Genomic DNA, 21,464 nt, shown 5'->3' on the forward strand with positions numbered 1-21,464 from the left:
GCTTAGGCCAGTGATCTCAACATTTCTTTCACCTTGTTACAACATTCTACCTTTCTATGAATAGTTTGGAGGACTTGCCAACTATCTCTCATGACTCATTCCACCTTTAGGCTCTTCCACCCAAAATAGTATTTTTGACGGGCAAGTACATAGAAGTGGGTTCAAAGTCCCCCCTAAGGAGGTGTTTATGATGATGGCAGAAGCAAGTAGGGTGAGATGTCCTTTTTTTTAATAAAGTAATGTTAGGTTGAAATATTTCCAATCGAGTGGTTTAACTGTTAATAGGTTCATTAGAATAACTTGCTAATGATCATTTTAGTTTCCAGCTCTCGACCTTCAAAGTATTTTATCCCTGGGCTTTTCTGGCCACTTCTGATCTAGAAAGAGATGAACTATTTCTAAATGTCTAAGCAGGTGGCTGGGAGCAGGTGGGTGGGTGCTTTTCATGAAGCTATGTCCTAGAAGACTTACAAAGGTAAGAACACTCAGATAACCCAGGAAGCTAGATTTAAGCACGTATTTTGTTTTGATTAAACTAGCTCTATTCAGTAAAATTATAAGGAGAGCCACATATGTCAGTTTAAATTTAAAAAGTACAAAGAGCCCGGGCATGGTGGCTCACATCTGTAATCCCAGCACTTTGGGAGGCCGAGGTGGGAGGATCACCTGAGGTTGGGAGTTTGAGACCAGACTGACCAACATGGAGAAACTCTGTCTCTACTAAAAATACAAAACTAGCCAGGTGTGGTGGCGCATGCCTGTAATCCCAGCTACTTGGGAGGCTGAAGCAGGAGAATCTCTTGAACCCAGGAGGCAGAGGTTGAGGTGAGCCAGGATTGTGCCATTGTACTCCAGCCTGGGCAACAAGAGCAAAATTCTGTCTCAAAAAAACAAAACAAAACAAACAAAAAAGTACAAAGAAACAGGGACATTATTTTAAAAATACTTTATATAGCTCAATGTGTATACATATATATGTGTGTGTATATTACATAGCATTATCATTTCAACCTGTGTTTAACACAAAATATTATTAATGAGCTATTTTATATCCTTTTCATTCTACTAGGCCTTCAAAATTTGGTATGCATTTTACACTTGTAGCATATCTCAATTTGTATGCTAAGATTTTTTGTATGCAGTTGAAGTAAAATGCAATTCTACCAAAGCAGTAAAGTTGGTTTAATGGAAAAAATATATACATTGATTCAGTTTTAAGATTTATATTTAAAGTAACTATCATCAAATAAAATGGAAAGTTTACTTCCTCAGTCTCAATAAACACAGTTCAAGTGTTCAATAACTTCATGTGGTTCGTGGCCACCATAATGGGCAGCACAGCTCTGGACTTTGTCAGTTGACAACCGGGGTGATGGAGGCTGTGGAGTGTTATTCTCTTTAATGTTTGGCCTCAGAGTTTTCATGAGCCCTACACTGGGTGCATAGAGTGGTCTTATGGAATCATTCTATTTAGAGGGGGAGAAATGGGCCTCTTAGGGAGCAAAAGAAAAAAAAATTCAGGTAACTTTATCCAAAACTCAGTTTCAGTAACGCAGTATAGGATGACAAGTCAAAAGATGACGTGTATGTCTTTCACATCTTCCAAATTACGTGGAAAATGAGCAAAATGAATGCAGACCATTGATGGAAAATTTCCATCTCTGAGTCCAAGGAAAATTAGATTTTTCTTCTAAAGGGTTATTTTTTACTCTTGGATAAAATCTGCTAAAAACCATCGTCATAATTTATTTGCACAATGTATGTCAAAGAACAAATAGAGGTCACTAATCTTTGGGATAGGGAAAATAAAACATGTTGATGGTGGAAACATTACAGATAAAACTGGACATAAAATGTTAAAATTAAAATTCATACAAGCACATGGAAAGGAAATGGTGGATTACAGACCATGGTGGCAGGCAATGTGGCTTATAAGGCAATGGATTTTTTTTTTAGTAGTAGTACAACTTATATTATTTCCCAAATAAAATATTATGAGAAACCTCAATATATAAAATAAATTGGAGCAACCCTGGAAGGAGCAGGTCCCACTTTATCTCCATGGTAACCCCTGTGGGGCTTCCATTTCACTCTGGGGCTGCTGCAAACTGCCCTCAGAAGACAGACACCAATTTTTTTTTTTTTTTTTGAGACAGAGTCTCATTCTGTTGCCAGTTTGGAGTGCAGTGGCACGATCTCAGCTCACTGCAACCTCCAACTCCCTGGTTCAAGCGATTCTCCTGCCTCAGCCTCCCGAGTAGCTGGAATTACAGGCACGTGCCACCACACCCAGCTGATTTTTGTATTTTTAGTAGAGACAGGGTTTCACCATGTTGGCCAGGATGGTCTCCATCTCCTGACCTCGTGATCTGTCTGCCTCAGCCTCCCAAAGTGCTGGGATTACAGATGTGAGCCATCGCGCCTGGCCGATAGATACCAAATTTAAACTCTGCCACTTGCTTGCAATTCTACATTGGGAAAGTCATATAATCCTTGATATTGTTTTCTCATGTATAAAATGAATGAGTAAGATTAGTATCTTTTCAGTTCTAGAAATGCTTTGATGTTCTCCAAGTTGAAGGAAGTGGCTACTTTCATCTGGGAAACTTCTTATTGTAAGACAACTTCTGAACTATGATGGAAAGACATATTCAGCCATTCCTTCCATTTTCTCCTAGGACCAGGATCCTGCTGCCTTTGGTGCCGATTCCCTGCTGCTGAATTCCTCCAGACATTATCTGAACATCCGCTACACCTTGCTGCCCTATCTCTATACCCTTTTCTACCGTGCTCACACCCGGGGAGAGACGGTAGCAAGGCCCCTTGTACATGAGTGAGTTTCCTGATTCTCAAAGACTCCCTTTCTGATTGTAGTTTCACTTGACTTTGTTTGTGGTAGCAAGGTTAGTTAGGATCTTGTTGTTACGTAATGTGCTGTTGTCCTGTATTAGAGACTTCACCTGCCTTCACTGTGCTACCTCTTTACTAGGTTCTACCAGGACTCAGCCACGTGGGATGTGCATGAGCAGTTCTTATGGGGACCTGGACTCCTCATCACGCCTGTTTTATATGAAGTATGTTTATCATCTAAACAATGAAAGGGGGTATTGCACTTGTCCTCATGGTTCTATAGCTGGATAAGTTGGTTCCTGAGTATCTATGACTGCATTTATATCAAAATATGAATATAAATGAGAGAGCTCATGAAAGTTTAGAAATTTTTTAAAAAGTAGTAAATCTTGGTCCCACTGCCCCACCAAACAAAACAATTTTCATGTTGTAAAATTGCCTTAAAATTAAAGCCTAAGTCCTTAGGCATATGGCTGCAGCATTGACAATGGCTTTAAATACTTTGGGGTGTATGTGCTGAACATCTGTCTGTAGTTTCCTTTGTCCAGAGCGGGTGTGCTCTTGGATTGGGTTAGGCTGGGCTGCGAAGAGAGAATACCTGTGGAAACGAGAAGGGAGGCAGAGAGGAGTGCTGGGCAAAGGGAAGGCGATGCTCTGAAGTCCAGCTATGAAGGACCATGTGTATCCTATTAAGTGTGATTGGAAGCAGGGGTGAGTGGCAAAGTGTGGGGCAAGAATCAGGAAGGATTATGCTGATCTGCTTGTAAACATGAAATATTGCCAATGTAGCCATGTTAAAGGCCCTTTGAGCTGTTGTTTTAGCCACACCATCTGATGACAGGTCCTGCTAACCAACCAGTGGTCCTGCTGGGAGGCTTTCCTGGGGTCTGGCTGGCTCACTGTCCTCTCAACTGTCAAATTATGTGACTAACTTAGTGAATGGACTTTCTCTGCTTGTCTTAGAAAGTGCAGCAGCACTGAGCAAAACAAATCATTTTTAGCTACATTCTGCTTTGGGTAAATTGCTCAACCTTTATGTGTCTGTGTTTTCCTTTGTAGAATGGGATGATCTCAACCACCTTTCATGATTGTTCAGATAAGCACATGCAATGATGCCTGGAGGTGTTTTGTAAACTGTAGAGAGGTGTATGCTAATGCTACTCATTATTGTTGTTTACCTAGGGTGTGGATGAAGTGAAAGCATACATACCTGATGCCACCTGGTATGACTATGAGACAGTAAGTAAGGCAGCCCTGGTTGGCTCAGAGACCTGCCTCTAGCAGAGGGCAATTCTAAAGCAGCAGTCTTGGGAGCTTGCCATAGATAATAGTACAAGATTTATAGTTAGTTGATTGCGGTCCTTTTTCTGTGAGAAAGGCACCTTAGTTGGTTCAGGATGGCGCAACAAAACACCTTACGCGGAGTAATTTATAAACAACACAAATTTATTGCTCTCAGTTCTGGACGCTGGTGAATGCAAGATCGAGGTGCTGGCAGATTCCGTGTCTGGTGAAGGCCCTCTCTGCTTCATTGATGGCACCTCCTTGCTCCTCCCTTGTGACTTAATCACCTCACTAAAGGCCCCACCCCTTAATACTATCACTCTGGGTATTAAGTTTCAACATATAAATTTTGAGGATACACCGCCATTCAGACCATAGTAGAAGACCTTTCCAAATGTACAATGAAATAATTTGAATAACTGGAGTAGGTTTATGGAAATTCATTATATCAACCTGACTATTGTGTAGCTATCAGGACTAGGCTTTGCCATTTGGCTGTGATAGCCTAGAAACTGAAGCCCAGGTGTGGAATGACAGCTTGATGTGATGTAAATAAATAAAGGGGGTTGGAGTGTCAGCTCTGCCCTCTACTACCCATATGCTTTCAGCAAGTCACTTCACTTTGGGGGTCTCTGTTTGTCTCTTCTTTAAAATATGTCAACTGAATGAGATGATACCTAAGGCCCCTCCTAGCTGAAACAGCTTATTACCTGATCTATCTTTTGTTGTTGTTGCTGATTAGGGAGTGGCCATCCCATGGAGGAAACAGTTGGTGAATATGCTTCTCCCAGGTGATAAGATAGGACTTCATCTGCGAGGGGGCTACATATTTCCCACTCAGAAGCCAAACACAACCACAGAAACCAGGTAAGCTCCTTACTCTTCTAAGGATGACTATTCTGGTGCTCTAATGGAGCAGGGCATTATGAGAGAGATTTTTGTGGATGAGCCAAGGGGTAAGTCACCCATCAGTAATCATCCCCCACTCCTTTCAAAGTTGATCCAAAATTGGCATCTTAGTCCTTATTTAGTAGATGGTAGTCTACTAAGGACATCTGCAGAATCCTTCACTTTGGGATTGAATCAGATTATAGGACTAGTGAAAATAATCACTGAGGAGGATTTCCCTATGGCCAGAAATTGTCCTTAGGTATATTCCCTACTATGTGAGAGGATTTGAGTTAAATAAGAGATAAAGGTTATCACGTGGAAGTCAACATTGTTTGGGGGTCAAGAGCTCAGATTCTACAGAACCTGGGTTCAAGCCTTGGTTTGGGCTACATACTAGATGTGTTTACCTTGGGCAACTTATTCCTCTGTGCTTCTGCTTATTATTGGTAAACTGGAGATGATGATAGTTTAACTTTGTAGAGTTATTATGAGGGTTAAATGAATTAATATAAATGATAATGTATGCGGGACACTTAGGAGAGTGCCTGGCACATGGTAAGCACTTAATAAGGCTAATTGTTGGTATTATGTATTGCAACCCAAACAGTTTCCAGTAGGAACTGCCTCTGTCCACCCTTCCCTTTATGTCCACTCACTATCAATCCCTGCTGCCTGCCCATACCCAGCTCCCATGTGTCCACCCAATATCAACATCTACTCAGTTTCTGGTATAGACTCTTGGATTATCTGTCCCTGGGGGATGAAGGCAGCTGGTTTCACATAGTTCCATCTCATCTACATTCTCTGAAACTGGGAAGTACTCTTTTACAGCCGGAGGAATTCCCTGGGACTCATCATCGCTTTGGACTATAAGAGAGAAGCAAAGGGGGAGCTGTACTGGGATGACGGTGTATCTAAAGGTAGACTTTCTCAAGGCACCATCCCTGTGGATCACTGTGGTTCTCCCTGAAAAACAGTCATCACAGGCTGCCCAATATGGCATTAACCCTATTAGCACTGTCATTTACATCTGTAGCTTAGAATCAATGGGTTAAAATCCATTCTGAAAATTCCATTATCCAGGTACAATGCATTAAAATAGACTTCAAATGCACAAATTATGTGTTACTGACTCTACCAAAGCAACTGGCATTATTGCATTTAGCTTAATTATTCTCTTCCTTGGATATTATTATTAATAACAGATAATATACTTTTTTAATAGATTTGGAAAATACTGCTTTGGTTTGTGGAAGAAATATCTAATTTGTATACTGTGTCTTTTCACTGTAAGTTTTCCATGTAAACACCTCACATGAGCTTATGTGGTTATATAAAAATCCTATCCTACATGGAATTAGTATGTATTGTGTAGGCCTTGAGGAACTCATGATCCAGCAGGATAGATACAATGCACATGTAGATAAATATAATGCAAATCAAAATGTTTTACATGCCAGTGAAATGGTACCACAGACTGACATGTGAATTTAGAGAAAATGGTCCAGGAAATATTTGCACAAGTTTGAAAAAAATGCACAGAACTCAGATGAGCAGAACTAGATGGTTGGTAAAGGAATTCCAGACGAAATGAAGAGAAAAGCAGGACTCCCTGGCTGATTGGCTCCCCATAGTAACGGGTACTCCACTTTCTTTTTTAGATGCTGTGACTGAAAAGAAGTATATTCTATATGATTTCTCTGTTACCTCTGTAAGTACTTTGTTTGAGGAACACACAGCATATGTTCCTTGCTGGGAAGGCTCTTTGAGTTTTTAGTTTAATATAGACACATGGTTATGTGCAACAGAGACAGGGTTTTACTGTCATGATTCCAAAAAGGAATCAAATGAACATGAAAGTGTTTAATGTGTGTCAGGCTTATAAGCTGCTACAAAACCGGTATGAGTTCTGTGCAGAACTTTTTTTTTTCCTGGAAAAAAAACCATTGCCTTTGAGTTTTATGTGATGAGTGCTGGCTTCCAAGATGTGCCTTTTTTGAGGTTTGCAAGTGTATATGAGGTGTGGGTGGGTTAGTGAGTGGTATAGCACCTTTTTAAGGTTCTTCCATAATGGCTGTCCTTTGTAGCACGTAAAACTTGGCCTTTGGCACAGGTATAAAGTAGTGGCTTTTAAAGGCTGGAAGATACAAAACATCGCTTGCCTCATATCTATTTCCCAAGGGGACTGAGAGAAGAAAAAGCAGCAAGGCTAGCAGAAAATGAGGGAATTCTGACTTGGTTTTCTTAGAAGCCTGATCATATATGGGCAGAACTTTCTTTTGAGGCGGTCTCTCTCTCTTTTTTCTCCTTTCTTGTAAATATATATATATATATGTATCTGTATCTATATATATAAAAATGGATCTACTTTAAGATATAGAATATATATAATATTTTATATATAAGGTATAAAAAATATATATCTTAAAGTAACTCTTTTATTTTGAGATAATTAAAGATCCCCATGCAATTGTAAGAACTAGCACAGAGTTCCCATATACCCCTTTGCCCAGTTTCTCCTGTGGTAACATCTTATAAACCTATAGCACAATTTCACAACCAGAATGCCGGCATTGATGCTATCGAGATACAGAACATTTCATTAGCACAAAGATCTCTCCTGCTGCCCTTTAATAGCATGTCCACTTGCTTCTTCCCCCATCCCTCCTCAGCCCCTGGCAACCAATCATCTGTTCGCCATTTCTATAATTTTGTCGTTTCAACAGTGTTCTGTAAAGAGAACTAAACAGTTTCCAACCTTTGGGATTGGCTTTTTCATTCAGCATAGTTCCCTCAAAACCCATCCAAGTTGTTTGTGACAACAGCTTGCTCCTTTTCATTGCTGAATGGTGTTCCAAGTTATGGAACCTTTTAAAAATCACTCACTTGATTAAGAGTATCTGGGTTGGCTCCAGTCATGAGCTGTTACAAATAAATTAAAATTGCTAATACTCATGTATAGGTATTGGTGTGAATATAAGTTTTTGTTTTGTTTTGTTTTGCTTTGAGAGGGAGTCTCACTGTGTCACCCAGGCTGGAGTGCAAGGGCACAATCTCAGCCCACTGCAACCTCTGCCTCTTGCGTTCAAGAGATTCTCCTACCTCAGCCTCCTGAGTAGCTGGGATTACAGGCATGCACCACCACACCCGGCTAATTTTTGTATTTTTAGTAGAGATGAGGTTTCACCGTGTTGGTCAGGCTGGTCTCGAACTCATGACCTCATGATCCGCCCGCCTCAGCTTCCCAAAGTGCTGGGATTACAGGCGTGAGCCACCGTGCCTGGTCATAAGTTTTTATTTCTCTTTAATAAGTGCCTAAGAGCGCAGTTGCTGGGTCTTATGGTAATGCATGTTTAGTTTTATAATAATCTTCCAAACTGTTTTCCAGAATGGCTGTACCATTTTCACTTCCATCAGCAACATATGAGTGATCTAATTTCTTTGCATCATGGCCAGCATCTGATGTTGTCATTATTTTTTTAGGCTTTTCTGATTGGCGTGTAGTTATAGATCAATGTGTTTTTAATTTGTATTTCTCTGATGGCTAATGATGTTTAACATCTTTTCATATGTCTATTTACCATCTATATATTTACACTTTTAATTTTGATGAATCTAATTTATCATTATTTTCCTTATAGATTGTGCTTTTTGATGTCAATTTTAAGATCTCTTTACCAAGTCCTAGATTCTGAATATTATCTCCCATTTAAAAAAATATAGTCTTACCTTTTACATTTAAGTCTGTGACCTATTTTGAGTTAATTTTTATATAATATGCAAGATTTAGCTTGGGGTTCAACCTTTGACCTGTGTATGTCTGGTTGCCCCAGCACCTTTGTTGAAAAAAATCTGTCTTTGTAAAAAATCATTTGGGCATATATGTATGGGACTTCTAATTTTTTAAATTATCAGACTGCTACTTTTTTCTTCAGTCTTAATTTCTACCTTCTTCTTTGTCATAGCTCAACTGTGTCACCTTTGTTCCCTAAATAAGTTATTTAATTTTCTGTGCTTCAGTATCCTCATCTGAAAAATGAGGATAATTATAGCTTCAACCTCATAGTCTGCTGTGAAAACTGAATGAAGTAATACATGTCAAATGCTTAGCACAGTGCCTGGCACATAATACACACTCAAATTATTCTTAGCTCTTATCATCATTATTACTAAAATAAAAGGAAAAAAATTACTTGGGCCCTTTTGGTGTATATGTGTATGTCTTTATCTTTGCGTGCCAATGAAGCTCTTATCTTTTTGTTTACTGTGTGAGTACCTATCTTGTCTGCTTGAAAATTCTACAGTGTCAGGGACATATTTTCTGATTAATAGAATCAGTAAAGAACCAGTGAACCAAAGCAAAGATGAAATATTACTTAAAAATTTAGGATTGATAAAAGTCTGAGTGAACGAGTTCCCTAGGGATGATGACCTAGCAACATTTGAAACTGCAGAGAAAAGGAAACAGCTTGAATCTCAGAAAATGAGACATTGACTGGTATTTAGGGATAATAAGGGTCTGAAGTACCTGGTTTCTAATCTGACTTTTTTCCCCCTCCCAGAACCATCTACAAGCAAAGATTATAAATAATAATTATATGGACACTGACAACCTCATGTTTACAGATATCACAATCTTGGGAATGGACAAACAGCCAGCTAATTTTATCGTCTTAGTGAATAATGTCACCACCTCCAGTCCAAGCATTGTTTACAGTGCTTCCACAAAGGTAAGAAATCCTTCCATTCTGCAGGGCCCTTTCCAGAGGCCCTGGCTCTGACAGCCAGCCCTGCTTTGCTCTTTTAACTGTGGGGAATCAGACACAACTGACTTGCTGGGAGGTCCAACACATCACACAGAGGATGCAGGAGAAACGTGTGCATGCTAAAGAAAGACCTCTCTGCTTTGTTTGTATCAGGGCTCTGAAGAAGATAACGGGAGTCAGAACCCTGAGAGAAGGAAGTTCTTCTCTGGGCACAGTTAAAATGAGACACTCTGATCCCAGCTGTGACATAGTGAATAGATTGTGCAATGGGTATTTACACATTGGTCCTCTCATTGAAGGGAGAATCTCTTTGAGAAACAGTTGATATTTGTCCTTACCATTTTAGGCTATTAATAAAATGTGAGTGGAGTAACACAAGGAGAAATCCAGTTTTGCTCTTACTGAACGATTCCCTTACACTGTTAGTTGACTATTTCAAGTTCTGGGAAATTCGTTATTTCTTAGATCAGCCCCCTTCCATGTTGACAAGACATATAGCATAGGATAAGAGTTTGATTTCTAGAGTTAGGCAGAATGGGGCTCCAATCTCAGCTCTTGGGGTATTAGGTGTCTCTGTATCTTAGTTTTCTGTTCTGTAAAATGGAGATAGTCATAACATTCACAGCTTGGAACTGCTCTCTAGCATTAATGGAGATCGTGCTTATAAAGTGGTTATCACAGTGCTTGGCTTGCATGAATGCTCCATAAACTTTAGCTAGTTTTGTTATTACTACTTTTATTAAGTTGATAAGCATCACACCCAGAGGACAGTAAGCCTAACAATGACAGTCCTGCCTGTGATCTGCACTCATTAGCATGATGAAAACTCTTCCCATCCAACACTTCCACAATGACTCCATGAAGAGAGAAAGCCCAGGAATCAGCCAAGTTCCAAATATCTCATGGCAAAATGGTTTTGGAGGAAGGAATAGATGCCCTTGTCCTGACTTCCAGACTTCCAGCCAAGAACTCTTTCTGGGTGGCTTTCCCTCCCTTCCTTTGTCACTGTGACTGTCTCTTTCCCCAGGTGGTAACCATCACTGATCTCCAAGGACTGGTACTGGGACAAGAATTCTCTATTACATGGCATCTTCCTGTCAGTGACCTGGAGAAGTTCAACTGCTACCCTGACAATTCAACAGCCTCTAAGGAGAGTTGTAGGCAGCGGGGGTGTCTTTGGGAGGTAAATGACCAGAAACAGATGACCAATTGATCAGGAAGTTGTAAAAACCGTCCCACAAGTAATTAGGCACCTAGAAAATACTTTTCAAATGTCTGTGGCTTGAAGAAAACCAGGACCCTGTGCAACATGCCTTTTGCCAACTCTACGTCAGAAGTCATCAGTATTTTCCTCAGATATCCCAAATCAGAAGAAACTTTTTGCCATTCTCATTGCCACTCCAACCATATCATTAAAAACCCAATTTTAAACATAATAATGTACATTGGGTATGCATTATGCGTTGCATATTTTAACCAATCTCGTTTTGTCTATTGGAGAACACAAGCAGGAAGGGTAAGGTCAGGCTGTTCCTCTCTATTTGAACAATAGAGAAAATGGAAACTAGGAAGCACAAGTGATTTCCTCTAGATTACATGGGAGGCAATAAGGACACTGGGAGTAGAACCCTGCCTGGAGGCTCCTGTCTCCAGATCAAACTTCCTGGTGCTCTGTCACGGTTCACTCATTATAGAAGGTCAATGTGTGTGTTTAAAAAACGGATGTGTTCATTTGCTAGGGCTACCATAACAGAATGCCACAAACTGAGTGGTATAGAATGACAAGAATTTATTCCCTCAAAATTCTGGAGTCTAGAAGTGGGATCATGGTGTCAGTGGAGTTGGTTCCTTCTGAGGACCTTGAGGGTATTTCTTTGCTTGTAGATGCATCACCCCACTCTCTGTCTTCATAGTCACATGTGTACATGTCTATCTCTGTGTCCAAATTTTCCTTATTAATAAGGATACCAGTAATACCGGATCAAGGCCTATCCCAATGACCTCATCTTAATTTGTTCATTGCAGAAACCCTACTTCCAAATAGTCACATTTACAGGTATCAGGGGTTAGGACTTAACACCTTTTTTAGGGGACACAATTCAACCCATAACCATGGACATGGTATCAGAGACTTAGTCTGTGTTAACCAACTTCTTCAGTAATGAGAGCCTTAGTGTTGTATCAGAGGCTGAGCAAGACTTTCTCCTGTTATTCCAGGACACATCTACTCCTGGAGTGCCCACCTGTTACTATGACACCATCCCTAATTATGTTGCTAGTGACATTCAGTACCTGAACACCAGCATCACTGCAGACCTTTCCCTCCTGATGGCCCCTGAGTCAGCTGCTGCTGCTGCCTCTGATTCTCTCTCTGCAAAGATCAGCTTCCTCCACCTGAACGTGATCTATCACACAGCAACCATGCTGCAGGTCAAGGTAAGGCCCTTGTTGCAGACTCTGGTTCTCAATATGGAGTTTTTAACTTACAGTGCTGTATGGATAGAAGTCATTGAAACAATTAAAACATTTTTTTTCTTTTCAAGACAGGATCTCCCACTGACACCCAGGCTGGAGTGCAGGGGCACAATCTCAGGTCACTGTAACCTCCACCTCCCTGGCTCAAGCCATCTTCTCACCTCAGCCTCCCAAGTAGCTGGGACTATAGGTGTGTGCCGACACACCTGGCTAATTTTTGTATTTTTTGTAGAGACGGGGTTTTGCCATGTTTCCCAGGCTGGTCTCAAATGTCTGACCTCAAGCAATCCACCTCCCTCCGCCTCCCAAAGTGCTGGGGTTAGAGGCATGAGCCACTGTACCTGGCTGAAACAGCTTTTCATCCAAATCCCTCATGTTACAGATGAGGGAGCTAAGGCCTGTAGAGAGGTAAAGGTCGGAAAGTAGATGGTAAAGCCAGGATGTGGCCTTAGATCTATGAGGACCATGAATTCCCTATAATGATGAGTATTCTAGGTCATAAACATCATCAAAGAATCATCCTTTAGCCCTGAGAAAAATGCATCTGCTTTATGGCAAACTCATATGAGAGGCATTAACTTAATTCCAATATTAGAATTATTTTCTCTAGCAGTAGTTCTCAAACTGCAGCATGCATCAGAATCACCTTCAGATCATTTTAAAACCCAGATTTCTGGTCCTCACCCCTAGGGTTTCTAATTCAGTAGACCTGGGCTGGGGCCTAGCCTGAGAATTTGCATTTCTTTCTCTTTTTTTTTTTGAGATGGAGTTTCGCTCTTGTTGCCCAGGCTGGAGTGTAGTCGTGAAATCTCAGCTCACTGCAACCTCCTCCTCCCGGGTTCAAGTGATTCTCCTTCTTCAGCCTCCCAAGTAGCTGGGATTACAAGCACCCGCCTCCACACCCAGCTAATTTTTTGTATTTTTAGTAGAGATGGGGTTTCACCATGTTGGCCAGGCTGGTCTCGAACTCCTGACCTCAGGTGATCCATCCGCCTTGGCCTCCCAAACTGCTGGGATTACAGGCGTAAGTCACTGCGCCCGGCCTCGAGAATCTGCATTTCTAACAAGCTCCCAGGTGAGGCTGATGCTGCAGGTCAAGAGACCAAACTTTGAGACCTACCGCTATGCACATTTAAAAAATACGTCTATCGGAAACACGATGTGAGCCACACATATCTTCCAGTAGATGCATTTTTAAATGTATATTTTAAAAGTGAAATTAATTTTAATAATATTTAACCAATGTGCTAAAATGTTATCATTTCACCTTGAAATCAAAATTTAATGGAGATACTTTGCAACCTTCTAATTATTCTAAGTCTTCAAAATCTGGTGTATATTTTGCATTTCTAGTGAATCTCAATTCAGACTAGCCCATGTCAGGCACTCAAAGGCCATGTGTGGCTTGAGGACAGCACCTTGGACAGCTCAGCTGTAGCCATTGCTTTCCACATTTTAATGTATCATGAATCACTGGAGCAGCTTGTGAAAATAAAAGTTCTAATTCAGAAAATCTGGGGTGGGGCCTGAGGTTCTGCATTCCTAACAAGCTCCCAGGCAATGCTGCTGCTTTGGGTCTAAGAAACATAATTTCCAAGCAGGACTTTAGAAAACCTTCACCTGGCAAGGTGTGGTGGCTCACGCCTGTAATCCCAACACTTGGGGAGGCCGAGGCGGGTGAGGTCAGGAGATCAAAACCATCATGGCCAACATGGTGAAACCCCATCTCTACTAAAATACAAAAAATTAGCCAAGCGTGGTGGCGTGCACCTGTAGTTCTAGCTACTCAGGAGGCTGAAGCATGGGAATCACTTGAACCTGGGAGGTGGAGATTGCAGTAAGCCGAGATCGCACCACTGCACTCCAGGCTGGCGACAGAGTGAGAATCTGTCTAAAAATAAAAATAAAAAAAAAAAAAGAAAGAAGAAAACCTTCACCTAAGCACAAATTTGGGGCTAATAATATGACGAAGAGGATAGTCACTCATAATGGTGTAACTCCTTGTCCTTGCATAACATTTTTCACTCCTTTTATTCTTCTCACATGTCAGTCCTGTTATGTAAGTAGGAACAAGGGGTGGATACAGAAGAGAAACTTTAGGGATGGGAAAGCTGTACAACAACTGGAAGCTCAAACAGTAAGGAGATCTCAGAGTCCATTTGAAAACTCAGTTCCCTAATTCCTAACATGCACACACACACACACACACAAATTTACACATTTCTATGCACATACATGTCTACATGCCACACACTTACAAACATATACACACACATTCTATTTATGAAATTCTATCCCCTTCTATGACAAATTCTTTAGACAAGAGCCCTCCTTGGCTTTGAATGGGTTTTACTGAGGCATTTTTGAACTTCAGCATCTGTATGAGGCACAGTGGGCAGGCAGGCCTCATATCTATTCACTTGGGGATGTTTGATGCCTACTGATATGGTGCAAACTGGTCAAAAACATGGAAACTGAATTATATGGGGTGGCATGAGGGGTTTTAGGTCTGAGATCCTACCAGAAAGTTTTCTTCTCTCTTCTCGCCAGATCTATGACCCCACTAATAAAAGATATGAGGTTCCAGTACCACTAAACACCCCTCCCCAACCAGTTGGTGACCCTGAAAACCATCTGTATGATGTCAGGATTCAAAACAATCCTTTTGGAATCCAGATTCAACGCAAAAACTCCAGCACTGTGATGTAAGCACTATTTATTTGGTTCTAATTAGAGTAATTCTAGATTTAATTACAGTGGTTACAATTAATTCAAGTGAAATATTAATCTCAGAGATGCTATGGAAATATGTGTGCATTTGTTAGAGTATATCTATTTTTCCCATGCTTTAATGGGTAATTTGTTTTTGATTAGTCGTTAACAAAAATAATCAATCAAAGTTTAAAGAAATGAAGTATTGTTTGATTTCAGAGAAAGGAAAATACATGTTCTACTTATTGTTCTTAAGTAGAACAGAAAACTCTATTTAATAAGTACAGCAGACAACCTAAGATACAAATGAGTTCCATATTATGTCTCATTAAGAAATAATAAGAGGCAGGAGAGAGGAGCAAAGGTTAAAAAGGAGAAAGAAATAGCTTCTTGTAATGTTTGCTTCTGTGGACACAGAAGCCTTCAAGCCTTTTCACAATGTTAAGCATAAAAGGAATTGTCATCTCCCATCTCTTGTCCTGCTGCTGAATAGAATGAAGTGAAGGTCTGGATTTTGCCTGGGGTGAGGTTCCCTATCCCAGTAGAAGCTGTCACCTGTGTGTGCACCTTTGCCTTCCTGTGTATTCTTCTCTCTTGGGCTGTGCGAGTGATTTCCTCTCTGTTGCCCTCTTTGGTAAGCAGTCCTTTGGCCAACTCAAGAGAAGTTGTTCTAAGAGTTTCACACTTTTCTACTGGAAAGTTTGCTTAAACGCTATTTGTTTATTTATATATTTACTCAAACTGATATGCCAGGCACTGAGAACTTGAAATAAATAGAAGAATGAGTCATGGCCCTTGCTCTCAAGGACCCAGAAAAGGAGTTCTCAGTCTGACAACCCACAGAACAGAAATGTTAACATGGAACTTTGGTCCTGAGTCAGGGCCATTTTTATGACCTCTGGGTCATGTCACAGTATTTGAACCTGGATCTAAATGTGTAATAATTAAGAAGGCTTTGCAATCAATTAGACATTCCCAACACATTCCAAGTAGCTCTGGCCAGTGGTCTCCAGCTCAGCGTGGTCTGCTTTTGTGTTGCAGTTGGGATTCTCAGCTCCCTGGCTTCACCTTCAATGACATGTTTCTCTCCATTTCTACGCGTCTTCCGTCTCAGTATATCTATGGCTTTGGGGAAACTGAGCACACGACTTTCAGAAGAAACATGGACTGGAACACATGGGGAATGTTTTCTCGTGATGAGCCACCTACGGTAGGGACAATGGAATAAGTTTAGCAATCAGTTTCTCTCAATGTAAATCTCTTTTAATCCTTATGCTTATATATGATACCTTGCTCATCAACTTCATCTTATATTGATAAATTCTGCTCTCAGTTGTAGTAGGCCACATGTCACATTCTTTTGTCCCTAGAAGGCATATATATATATATATATATATATATATATATATATCCCTCTGTCAGTTATGGATTTTATTTATCTCACAAACTTTTACTTAATATATTCTATTTGTCAGGCACATTGCTAAGTGCTTAGCTACAGATTTAATAAGACACTGTCTTTGCTCTCCAGAGACTTATAGGCTAGTGAGAGAAATAGATGCAGAAATTGTGATAGCACAGTGGAATCACTGAATTATGTAATAATACATAATTGAATTATATAATAATAAATGAGGAAGGCATGAAGTGGGGAAGACACAGCTTTTAACTTGGAGTAGAAGGGAGGGTCAATGAAGGCCCAACAAAGGACATAACATCGAGCTGAATCTTTAATGATCAGTAAGAGTTTGCCGTTTGGGTTATGGTATGAAAACAATATCTTGAATTTTCTTTTTGTTTATTACCCTCGTGACTCCCAGTACAAGAAGAATGCCTATGGTGTCCACCCTTACTACATGGCACTGGAGGAGGATGGCAGCGCCCATGGAGTGCTCCTGCTAAATAGCAATGCCATGGGTAAGGCATAGGCACAGCTCCCATGCACCACCAGAAACAGCTGTGACCGCTCTATTTTGACCTGGTATCAGTAGAAATAGAGACATTCAGGGGGCAAGGGAAATGGAACAAATAAACTGACTTTCCATTTATTCATCTATTTATTCAAGATTTATTAAGAATTCTGGATCAGGTGTTAGGCATGGAATTTTGATCAATTATGGCTCCTACTCTGGCATAGCCTGTTTTACTGTGACACTTTGGCTCCCATTCACAGAGTTATAAAAGTTGTTGAGGTTGCATATTACATTTGGGGTACCTGCAAATACACCTCTGATTCTAACGGATGAGAGAAGACTTTCTAGAGAAGGCAGGTATCAAAGACAGAGTGTGAAGAAGGCAAATCTTAGAGCAGGTTTTCTGTCTGGGTAATTTACAACTCCAAGGATGTGCCTCATGTGTGTTGTTTTTCTTACAGATGTGACATTACAGCCCACTCCTGCCCTGACATACCGCACCACAGGAGGGATTTTGGACTTCTACATTGTTTTGGGGCCAACCCCTGAACTTGTAACTCAGCAATACACAGAGGTTAGAAGCCATTCTGTCCATCAATATATTGTCAAATATTTATTGGCTATTACCACATTATTAGCACTGATAGGGCAGTTTTTTCTTTTGACTCTTGAGTGTCACTACTAAATTATTACTGCCTTTGCTGAAATCATATTTTAGTATTATGGTTCTATAAAGCCATATTAATATCCCATGTGTCCCTCACTTGCTAAACAGCCTATGAATTGCTAATCAGTAATAACCAGCAAATTCTCAGGTTTCCTAGAATGAAAACTCTGGAATATAGAAAAACTTCAATTACAATGTTTCTATCATTCTGCATGTCTGTAGTTGCTCCACATTTATTGGACTTTCTTATCTTTCTTGGGTGAGGCCTCTTATACAGTACTTAGCAGAAACACTCAAGTTGATTCAAGTATAAGTCAATCACCTTTTCTTCCCTAAGAAGCCTATCTGGATGCATTTTTCTTTTTATTCTAGTTGATTGGTCGGCCAGCAATGATTCCATACTGGGCCTTGGGATTCCAGCTGAGTCGCTATGGATACCAGAATGATGCTGAAATCTCCAGTTTGTATGATGCAATGGTGGCAGCCCAGATTCCCTATGTATGAAACCCTTACTCAGCCCAAGGTGTAATTAGTTACAGGAATTTGTGGCTAATTTTATATTAGAAGTGCTATGATGTTCTTATCAAAGATAACTTGATACATCTAGGCTGAGTTTTTTTTCTTTGTATATGCTATAATACTATGCACTTATTAAACAGAAATTAGAAAATAGGAAAATTACAAGATGAAAAAATCCACAAATATACCTTACCAAAGTAATCAACGTTAATAATATGCTGGTTTATTCTTTTCCAAATTTTGGCTTATGAACAAGTCTCCGTTTTACCAAACAAGTTTCACCTAGGGTCGTATGGCAATGCAGGGGACTATCCCTTTGGGCTAAAAAGAAGCAACTTCTTTTTTTCAACTAAATATTAATCACTTTAGTTATTATTCAACAATCATGGTTTGAGTAAGTTTCATGTGCAGAAACCTGGGTTGGTACTGCATAGAGAAGGTAGACATTCAAGAAAGCTATAGAATAATGTAGTTCTTGTATGTTGGTGTAAGGAAGGGGTCCAGTTTCCATTCTACATATGGCTAGCCAGTTTTCCCAGCACCATTTATTGAATAGGGGAGTCCTTTCCCCATTGCTTGTTTTTGTCAGGTTTGTAGAAGATCAGATAGTTGTAGGTGTATGGTCTTGTTTCTGGGTTCTCTATTATTTGCCATTGATTTATGTGTCTGTTTTGATTACTGTAGCCCTGTAGCATAGTTTAAAGGGGGATCACCTGATGCCTCCAGCTTTGTTCTTTTTGCTTAGGATTGCCTTGGCTATTCAGGCTCATTTTTGGTTACATATATGAATTTTAAAATAGTTTTCTCTAGTTTGTGAAGAATGTCAATGGTAGATTAATGGGAATAACTTTGAATCTATGAATTGCTCTGGGCAGTATGGTCATTTTAATGATACTGATTCTTCCTATCTATGAGCACGTTTTTCCATTTGTTTGTATCATCTCTGATTTCTTTGAACTGTGGTTTGTAGTTCTCCTTGTAGAGATCTTTCACCTCCCTGGTTAGCTGTATTCCTAGGTATTTTATTTATGGCAATTATGAATGGGAGTTCATTTGTGGTTTGGCTCTAGGCTTGACTGTTGGTGGTGCATAGAAATGCTAGAGATTTTTGTACATGGATTTTGTATCCTGAGACTTTGCTGAAGTTGCTTATCAGGTTAAGAAACTTTTGGGCTGAGATGATGGAGTTTTCTAGATATAGGATCTAGTCTATATGACAAGATCTAGTATCTAGATACAGGATCATGTCATCTGCAAATATGAATAGTTTGACTTCCTCTTTTCCTATCTAAATGCCCTTTATTTCTTTCTCTCTCTTTTTTTTTTTTTTGAGATGGAGTCTCCCTCTGCTGCCCAGGCTGGAGTGCCATGGAGCAATCTTGGCTCACTGCAACCTCTGCCTCCTGGGTTCAAATGATCCTTCTGCCTCAGCCTCCTCAGTAGCTAGGACTACAGGTGTGGGCCACCACACTTGGCTAATTTTTAAAATATTTTTAGTAGGGACAGGGTTTCACTGTATTGGCCAGGCTGGTCTCGAACTCCTGATCTCAGGTGATCCACCTGCCTCGGCCTCCTGAAGTGCTGGGATTACAGGTGTGAGCCATCATGCCTAGCCCGTTTATTTATTTCTCTTGCCTGATTGCCCTGGCCAGAACTTCCAATACTACGTTGAATAGGAGTGGTGAGAGAGGACATCCTTGTCTTGTGCTGGTTTTCAAGGGGAATGCTTTCAGCTTTTGCTCATTCAGTATGATATTGGCTGTGGGTTTGTCATCTATGGCTCTTACTATTGTGAGATATGTTCCTTTAGTACCTAGTTTCTTGAGAGTTTTTAAAAATCAGCCAGATTTACTGTAGAAAAAAAACCCAGATATACAATCCTGTTTGTTTCCTAGGAAAGTCCCAGTATCTACCCTTGAACATTTCAATTAGAACTTTGTTTGATAGACTGAGTTTGAGATTTGAAGAGTGGGAAAGATATGAATTGAGGAAAGGAAAGGGGATAGAGTTCCAATTGGGGAAACAGAAGGAGAAGGAGTGGGCACAGGTGAACTGCATGCAGGCATCAGAAAGCAATTTCAATCTGCAGAATTGAAAAAGTCAGCAGAGGGAAGCAATGAGATGGGGAATGCAGAGGGGCCTGGACTGGGGCAGGCAGGCATCAGGACTAGGGGGCTGGCAGAGCAGTTAATGTGCCCTGCAGGGCACCTACTGCAGGGTTCCAAGAGCCTTGCTGCTTCTTTCTGCAGGACGTCCAGCATGTAGACATCGATTACATGAACCGGAAGCTGGATTTCACCCTCAGTGCCAACTTTCAAAACCTCAGTGTTCTGATTGAGCAAATGAAGAAAAATGGCATGAGATTTATTCTCATTTTGGTATGTATTGAGACAGATTAGATCCTACTTTGTGTTTCCATATTCATGGTTCAAAAATAGCACCATTGTGGGAAACTGGATGAAGGGTACAAGAAATATTCCTGTACTCTGTGCTTTTTATTTTGTTTTGCAACTTCTTGTGGTGAATCTATAATTATTATTTTTTAATTTAAAAGCAAAAGAAAGAAAGAAATGAAAAGCGGCTTTTAAAAAATGATACTTTATAATATTTATTTTCCATAACTGCCACTGGAATATAATTATTGTTCTCTTGGTAAAGTTAGAACAACTGTGGGCTGAAGCACTGAAGATAGCAAAAAAAAAAAAAAAAAAAAAAAAAAAAAACACGGGGGGCGCATCTCACTGTTTCAGGCTATGTTTCAGGAGAAATAGCTGTATCTTAATCTCATCTTTACATCAGGAGGTTCAAAAATCTCTTATGTTGTATCATCACTCAGAAATGGTAAGGCTAAGGTGACATTTCTTTCTAAACTTACAATTAAGTTAAGATCCAGAATACCAATTTATTATATTACTAGGAAGCCGCATCTTGATAAATGCAGCGGTAATTACCTGCAAATGATTCTCCCTTCTAGCTTCCAAAACTTACAGCATTATTTGGTGACTTTTGTTCACTTACTAATTCATGTATTTATTGAACACAGTATTTGAAAACCACTCTTCTACAAGTTGTGTGTGTGTGTGTGAGGGTGCATGCATAGTCCAAATTAGCAAGACAGTGCTCTTTTTCTTATAAAGTTTTCATTCTAATGGAGGGAGACAGCCAATAAACACCTGAAAAGATAATTTCAGACAGTAGTGATTTATATGACAATTGTGAAACAGCATAATATTATAGAGAATAATTGGGGCAGGTATGGGATGGAGTGAACAGGGGAAGATACTTTAAATAGACACATGGGGACACGGGGGCAATAAAGAAGTTTCATGCTTTTGTGGAACATTGCTATTATACTCTGGAAACACAATAAATTGGCTCTCTCTGCTT

At 40.1% G+C, this 21,464-nt stretch overlaps 1 protein-coding gene across 1 annotated transcript in view; it reads left to right on the plus strand.

Annotated features, from left to right (window-relative positions):
- The window catches only part of MGAM2 (maltase-glucoamylase 2 (putative)), a 110,730-nt gene that overhangs the window by 43,003 nt on the left and 46,263 nt on the right, over positions 1 to 21,464 (plus strand). Inside the window, exons 18-32 of the mRNA XM_024249975.2 lie at positions 2,679 to 2,833; positions 2,990 to 3,074; positions 4,033 to 4,089; positions 4,877 to 5,001; positions 5,857 to 5,945; positions 6,687 to 6,736; positions 9,588 to 9,755; positions 10,819 to 10,974; positions 12,009 to 12,227; positions 14,817 to 14,971; positions 16,020 to 16,188; positions 16,799 to 16,895; positions 17,353 to 17,465; positions 17,931 to 18,056; positions 20,327 to 20,455. Of these exons, the coding sequence (XP_024105743.2) occupies positions 2,679 to 2,833; positions 2,990 to 3,074; positions 4,033 to 4,089; positions 4,877 to 5,001; positions 5,857 to 5,945; positions 6,687 to 6,736; positions 9,588 to 9,755; positions 10,819 to 10,974; positions 12,009 to 12,227; positions 14,817 to 14,971; positions 16,020 to 16,188; positions 16,799 to 16,895; positions 17,353 to 17,465; positions 17,931 to 18,056; positions 20,327 to 20,455 (1,893 nt within the window). The remainder of the gene's footprint in view (positions 1 to 2,678; positions 2,834 to 2,989; positions 3,075 to 4,032; positions 4,090 to 4,876; positions 5,002 to 5,856; positions 5,946 to 6,686; positions 6,737 to 9,587; positions 9,756 to 10,818; positions 10,975 to 12,008; positions 12,228 to 14,816; positions 14,972 to 16,019; positions 16,189 to 16,798; positions 16,896 to 17,352; positions 17,466 to 17,930; positions 18,057 to 20,326; positions 20,456 to 21,464) is intronic.

The sequence above is a fragment of the Pongo abelii genome, chromosome 6, assembly GCF_028885655.2.
Source record: "Pongo abelii isolate AG06213 chromosome 6, NHGRI_mPonAbe1-v2.0_pri, whole genome shotgun sequence".
NCBI classification, from domain to species: domain Eukaryota; kingdom Metazoa; phylum Chordata; class Mammalia; order Primates; family Hominidae; genus Pongo; species Pongo abelii.